General features: G+C 37.1%; 1 protein-coding gene across 2 annotated transcripts; it reads right to left on the reverse strand.

The window, feature by feature from the left end:
* Nucleotides 1-1,125: 1,125 nt before the first annotated feature.
* Nucleotides 1,126-6,599, reverse strand: LOC110627405 (BTB/POZ domain-containing protein At1g63850). 2 transcript variants are annotated; one of them, XR_002489880.2, is made up of 3 exons: nucleotides 5,135-6,598; nucleotides 3,358-4,655; nucleotides 1,126-1,411 (listed from the first exon to the last, which is right to left on the reverse strand). XR_002489880.2 is itself a non-coding variant. In XM_021773705.2 (2 exons), exons 1-2 carry the CDS (start codon nucleotides 6,179-6,181, stop codon nucleotides 3,714-3,716), a joined length of 1,989 nt encoding a protein of 662 aa, XP_021629397.1. In that variant the 5' UTR covers nucleotides 6,182-6,599; the 3' UTR covers nucleotides 3,185-3,713. The 2 variants fall into 2 exon arrangements, 1 of the variants encoding a protein (XP_021629397.1); XM_021773705.2 differs by lacking the exon at nucleotides 1,126-1,411 and having other exon boundaries at nucleotides 3,185-4,655; nucleotides 5,135-6,599.
* Nucleotides 6,600-7,260: the final 661 nt, after the last annotated feature.

Consider the following 7,260-nt stretch of genomic DNA (forward strand, 5'->3'; position numbering starts at 1 on the left):
GATTCTATACTTCATCGGCGCCCCTTCTTCAACCGTTTGGTGTATTCAGGATGGCGCTTAAAAGCGATGCCAGGTTGCTTTAGTTGGATCAAGTCCTATCATTATCTTTGGTGCTAATTCTAAAGTAGAGTTTTTTTTCTTGGGTTAGGCCTTTTAATCCGTGGGCTTTTATAGTTTTATTTGTTGGACTTTTAGGCTGAAGTCTACTTATTCTATAAGTGTTGTGTTTTATTTGTACATCTGCTCGGTTTCAACTTTTTTAATGGAAGGCCTCCATCTTTGACAAAAAAAAAAGAAAAAAAAAAAAAACCCAATCAGGGTGTTATCCCTGACTCCGTCCCTCTTTTTTTTTTTCCGAAAGGAGTTGCTCCTTCCAGCCTATGGTATTATTGAGACAAGAAGCATGAATGAATGTATCGAATAGTTTTCCCTCAAAATACTGGGTATATTACTACTGAAAATAAGGCTACATTTATTGATGTTAATGGACTGCCCACTGACCTTTGAGTATTGACCTAAAATCCTGCCAATTTTTTTTGTATCTTCAAAGGAATCCTTAAAAAAGATAATGAAATCATTAGCAAATGAGAAACTCCGAAACTTAAGCAAATCCACTAAAAAATTTTACTTCAGCTCAATTCGGTTCATCAGTTTTGGAAAATTACAAACAAACGACATAGTTTCTATATCTACCAATAGCCTGCAGCCTAATACCAAGCAGTGCCACTGCCCAGAAACAAAATTCCAGTCCCAAATTAAAGGTTCTCCGTCTAAACCAATTCAACAATCAATAACTTTTCACTTCAGTGCAGTATCCAAATGCATTTGAAAATCAACATTCAAAAGAAAGAACAAAGTAAACACAGATGCACAAGTTTCAAACAAACTTCAAACCAGATTCCCTAAAATTTCAATTAAACCCATATGCAACATCAATCATCACGCACCCAGATTATCCTGTGTCCATCAATACTAGAAACATAAATCAATCGTCACAAGACCTAGCCAAATAAAATTATAGGGAACCAGAAAAAAGGGGGGGAAAACCCAAAATCCTTTTGACAATGGTCTATTATAACTAAAATATTATCACGGAATTGTTGCAGAAAATTGCTTATACATAAATTGAATAGCTAGAATAGAATACCTGCAAATTTACGATATTTTAGAAGCACCATTTCCATAGCCTATTACATTGATCAAAATTACAATAAGAACATCATCAATATTTCTATAAGCCAATACTCAAAAATTTACAGGAGGAAAGAATCAATTGGTTTGCGCTAACTTTCTTCCACAAGACAGTATCTAAAACAGTACATAAATCATCAACACAGACGTTGCAAACTTTTGGAGAGTTGGTGCAAAGACAGATCGCGAGTCAGTCACAGTGATGGCCAGCTGAAAGGGGCTGCAAGAAGAAGCCAATAACACCCAAAAGTAAATACCCATAAAGTGAACCCGTAAACAACTTTTTTTCTTAAATAAGAAACATGTCAGTGACAAGGAAGAACACCAAAAGTCTCCAATAATATCTGATCTTTCTATGTTGTAACAGAAGAGCAAACAGTTTCTAAAAGCAAGACCACCTAAAACAGGAGCAGTCTATTTCTAAGGTTAAATAACTTTAGGAAGGCTGTAAGCATGCAAAGCTCATCTATGAGATCCTTTTGCAATGTAGACCAACTCAAAAAGAAAACCAACTAAAAATGAGGCAAGGGAATGCAGAAATTTCAACAAGAGATGAAAAACACAATGCAATCACTACAAATCATTTCCCTCAAAGAATAATCACAAAGGAATGCATAAATACCATTGTGCTCAACATTAAGCACTTAAAATATGTATGAATATTTATGTAAAATCGGTCACTAAAGTAATAATTAAGGTACCATGTTATTCAATATTCAGCATTACAAGTTGAAAATTGTCATCAGTATAATGAGGTAATTCCATTCAGCAAAGCATGTTCAGAACTTTCATCGACAACATAATGACAAGAAATTGGGCAGCCAACCAAAGTTAATTAAGTATACAATATTTAAAGCTCAGTAGCTCACCACAAAATGAATTTTCTTTACCTTCACAAAATTTGCAAAACCTAAAGTGATAAAGCTAAAATGATGAGAATTGTCCGAAGTATCAAGTGTTGAAGCAGACGGAAAAAAGCTAAAGATTAGGTGCAAGACTGACTTATGCTAGAGGTACTAACTCAGGTTCAATAACTATTAAGACCAAAATGTGTCCTTCGTAACAGAAAAAATTACATATTGGTGAAAGAACTAATAAGACAATTTTAATGTCTGATTATGCATACAATTCAATACATTATTTGTCCTTGTGCTTACAATACAGTGTATGGAAAGCAATGTGAATTCAGGTCATAATTACAAACATGGTATAAAAAGATCATAGACCCGTTGGAAAGTAAATCCTCCTACTGGTCTGCTTGATGACAAAGTGCTGTAACTAAATACCTAAATAGCAGCTTCTTTCAAAAGCTGGATCTGCCAAATGGCATGATACCACTAGAAATATACTGGCATCTATTTACTGCCCGTTATCAACTGCTCTATCTCTTGTGATATCTAGAAATGTGGATTCTCCATTACTAAACTTGCTCATCTTCTCTAATTAGCAATTCATTACAATCAAGGGCACTAGAAGTCTTAATGACCCCAATTTCCCGTATTATAGCTCAGTAACCCAAGTTTAGAAGCTAGCTAAAAATATATATTAGTAAATGGTAACCCCAATTTCCTAAATCATGACAAGACCAGAAAAATAAGAAACAAGGGACAACCTGATATAGAACAAGAAAGAATAGAAGACAAATTAAGGAACAAATCCTCAAAGAAAAAGAGAACTAATTCTCATATTATTCTCAAATAATTATCATAATCCAAAGCTACCAAAAGAATGGAAAATTAGTCTATTCATAGAGCTTACAAACCTAATCAAATTAGGAACAAAATCCTAACTAATTAGGAATATTAAATAACTTAAACTAGGAAATAATAATAACAATAATAAAGGATAAAAATAATAAACGTCCTAAATGGTTACTCCAGATTTTCTAATTCTACAATAAACAAAATTCCTATATCGTACTAGGATCCTTATTTTTCCATACTGCATTACAACCTGAAACAAAGCCTCAAACTACACTAAAAGTAAAGACAAATTAAAATCAAATAGTCAAAAACCATGGATTAATCATCAACTATTCAACTGACCCCCATATCCAGACATGTTCTAAAGTACATCAAAAATTCACATCACACTATTCCTATTGTTCATAATCAGAAATAAAATCAATAAGAGTACTCGAACTGAGAGGACATGCAGCAGCTGCACCTGTAACGAGGAAATCAGTATGCAGTAGGCACCAGGAATGAGCGAGAAGCAATACAGAATCACCAACAACAACAGAGGTGCAAGAGGTGACCAGCAGTGAGGGGCCACAAAACACCAACAGCAACAAAGGTGCAAGAGCTTTAGGGAGCGAGACTGCAAAAGAGAGGGAAATAAGCACCAGCAAGGAGGGAGGAAAATAGGAAAACAGGCCGGGTTGAGGGACTTTGCGTGGACTAAAGTAGAGGCACTGATCCAAGAATTATTGGTGTAGAGTCAGGGTCAAATCCATCATGACAAGTTAAAAGGAGACCAACTCCTCAGGGAACCATTTCATGCACCATGAAGTCCATATCTTTTCATGAGTTCTCAATGGTTGCACTCGAGATTCTTAATGGCCTTGTCCTTTCCTGCTCACCACTTCGTCTCCAGAAAGCCCTTCTCCACCAAACCTCAAATCCCCTTTGTATATTTGGACAGTCTTCACCAGAGTTCAAGAACCTATTAAACCAAGCCAGTAAAATATCTTGCTGCCAAGCAAGAGGTAGAGTTAGAATTGTGTTACTAAGGCCATCCTCAATTAGATGTCGATCGAGGCCTTTAGATGCCCTCCTCATCCACCCAAAGTCATCATAAAATGGCACCAACCATGTCTGTAAAAGCAAGCACCTCACTTCCTTTGAAGCCAACAGTTGCCCCTTTCCAATCCCAACAAACAGCCTTGCTGTAACTCTGCTAACCTCGTACCTGTGTACAGCAGGAATTTTAGAATGCACATCAGACAACTCTGACTGAGATGCCCATGTTTTCAGAAAATCTTCAGCAATCTGTCTGTCAATCAAAATATCCAAAATCCAATGCAGGTTATCTGCTTGACGTGCTATCTGTTCAATATCCTCCAAATCTCCTGCTGCTGCCTGAAGAAAATGGCTATGAAGCAATCGCAAACAACCATCACAAGCTGAGTACAAGGATTCCTTTCGAAGATCATTCTGTGAAGAATTCTCACGAAGCATCTTTGATACCAACCCTTTCATCTCCCGCCTAGCTTTCTCATCTTTACCTTCAAGAACTACACGCAAAAGCTTGAGAAGCAGTTCATCATTGTCACTACTCTCTTCTGTTCCATTAGTGACCTCTACTGACACCCTCTTAAGGACCTCTCCTGCTCCAACTCCTTCAAGGCGGAGCTCTGACAACAGTGAGGCCACCTTCTCTTCTTCATCCTCAGCCCATGGAGCAGCTTCCAAGTACTCCAAGCAGGATAAAACCCCAGCATCAAACCCAATTGCTGCAGAAACCTAATAAAGAACCAACAAATTCAGTACCTCAAAATCTCAACCCACCCTTTCTGATTGCCAAGAAAGGATCAAAAGCCAAGATAAAATAAAACAAGCAATAAAAAAGGCAAGAATCCATAATGTCCTGTTCTTATCTGTTTTCAGCATATGGCTAGAAAACCAACTAAAAACTCTAAACTACGTAAATGGATGTATCTGTATCATTCAAAAATCAACCTAGAAAAAGAAGGGGAAAACAGCACCTTAGTTCAACCACATTTCTATCATGTCCCTATCTCCTAAACAACCAAACAGATTGCTTTCAACATTAGGTTTACTGTCTATTTCCACAGTCTCTCAACAACCAAACAAACCACATCAGCATTTAAAAAACCAAAAAATTACAGGTCTCCTATCTACTTCTACAGTTCCCATCCTCCAAACGAAGCTATGGTACCTAAAACCAAATAAATAAAAATAAAATAAATAAAGACACTTACCTTCAAAATACCAAGTACCCTACTCACATCCTCTTTCATGAGCTTTCTCCGGAGATCCTTGCAATACATTAACCTCAAAGTCTCAATGTAAACCTCGACATCATCGCAATCGGCAATCTCCACTACATACGGCCCCGACGAGCGCTGCTGCTTGGCCCACCGATCCGACAATTTCATAGCGAAAAACCTGCTGTGTGCCACCAGGATCTGCCTGTGGACGCTCATTGACACGCTAATTCCGTCTTTGGAACTCAATGTCAGCTTGACATCACTTGAAGACGCATCATTGAACTGGTTTCCAGGGCTTCTGTTTCCCAAAATGTCAGCTATTCGCTGCATAATTAGGGTCTGCTTATCTTGAACAGACATTTGGGGGTTCTGCGAGCTTCGAGCAGTGACGTTAGCATTGTTAATCGGGATCTGGTTCCTGGGTTGCATTTCCGGCTCGCTTGCCATCATCTCGAAAAGCGTCGGACTGGATCGTGGTTTATCCGGCGGTGGCGACATCGGGTTCAGAAGACCGGCGGTGAGTGCAGTGTTAAATTTCGTGAAACTCGAAGGGAAAGAAGAAGGCTCATGAGGAGAGTGGTTGCCATTGGCTAGGGTTGTAGTGCCGGTAATCGTGGAAGCTGAGTTGGGCGTGAAGTCCATGACAGGCGATAGACTTCCCGGAGAGAAGCGGATCTTGAAGGTTGACGGCGAATCAAGAAATGGGTGAGAATCCCTCACGGTTAAACGACAGGGTTGAGGAGGCGGAGATGGGGCAGAGATAGGTATAGAAGCAGGACAGCACCAGGAGTTATCAGGGGAGACAATGTTGGGTCGTTCAAGTTTCCGGCTTTGAGTATGGGAAGAATACCCAGAAGCAGAAACAGAGTCAGAATTATTAGAATTAGCAATGGCAGTGGCGGTGGTAGCAGCGGAGGAGGAAATGGTAGTTTCACGGCAGTTGCGGCGTTTGGGCTTGGTGGGCTGAGATTGAACTTTAAGATGAGCTTTAGTAGTTGTAGCAGTAGTTGTGGTAGTAGTAGTAGTTGCTGTCGCCATGAATAATTTTGTTTTAATTCTCTCTAACCTCTATGTTTATTGTCCTTTAGCCGATGGCATCGAGCATTGGCATTGCCAAATGAGAAAGAAAGAGAGAGAGAGGTTAATGTAAATTTGGGTTTGATTGGGATGGAAATTAAAAATGGCGATGGAAACGAGACAGAAAACACCAAGGAGTGACTGAAACAGCAATAAATGTGAATTCTCACTAATGGGTCTGTATCTGAGAAGTGATATTTAGTCTTGTTTTTGTTTGGAATTTAGATGTTTTTGATGATTTCTTTGCTTTAGGATTGGGTTTCTCTCTCTCTCTCTCTCTGCGTGTGTTGTTTGCATCTGAGGGGTGATTTCAGCTTTTGGAATTATGGAAGAATAGCAGCAACAAAGGGGGAAAAAGATCGGCCCACTGGGTTATTTGGATACCTTTTCTTGTTCCCTCGTTGAATTGGAGGGATTGTTTGCCAGTTGTATTTTCTTTGTGGAAGATTTAAATTGTATTATTATTATTATTATTATTATTTAATGAAATAGTAAGTAATTTTAGTCGTTTTAAGATGGAAATTTGCTATTACTCCTCAATAATTTTCTTTTATGCAAAGTTTAAAAGAATATTTAAATAAATTAAAGTTTAAATTTGAGTTGTGAAGAATGGGATAATGCTTATTGTCTTCATAGTCATGTAAAAGGCTAGAATAAAGCTGATGGAGTGGGACTTTCTTTTAGGCCTGGGAGGTAATAAATGTTTTTGTTCACAATTATGTTCACTACTATGTTATCCTTGTCTTTATTAACATTTCTTTTCCCACAAAAATAATATATTAACATTTTTTTATTTTTTTAAAAAAAATTCAACTTTTTTACTTAATACGTTGAGTAATATTAATTTAATTCGAAAAAATTAATAAAATTTTAATTTAATTTTTTATTTATTTCAATTCGATTCAGTTTATAATTTTAAAAATTTCTGTTATTTTGCTTTGATTTGATTTTAATTAAAAAAATTAAATCGAATCGATTAATAATAATAGTATATTATTTTTAATAATATAAAAATTAAATTATAATTAAAATTAAAATAT

The sequence above is a fragment of the Manihot esculenta genome, chromosome 1, assembly GCF_001659605.2.
Source record: "Manihot esculenta cultivar AM560-2 chromosome 1, M.esculenta_v8, whole genome shotgun sequence".
NCBI lineage: Eukaryota > Viridiplantae > Streptophyta > Magnoliopsida > Malpighiales > Euphorbiaceae > Manihot > Manihot esculenta.

Bases quoted from the DNA above. Each gene is read 5' to 3' on its own strand.
- LOC110627405 (XM_021773705.2), bottom strand. From the start codon at position 6,181: ATGGCGACAGCAACTACTACTACTACCACAACTACTGCTACAACTACT. The intron at 4,656-5,134 runs GTAAGTGTCTTT...GTTCTTTATTAG, and splicing joins GGGTACTTGGTATTTTGAAG to GTTTCTGCAGCAATTGGGTT.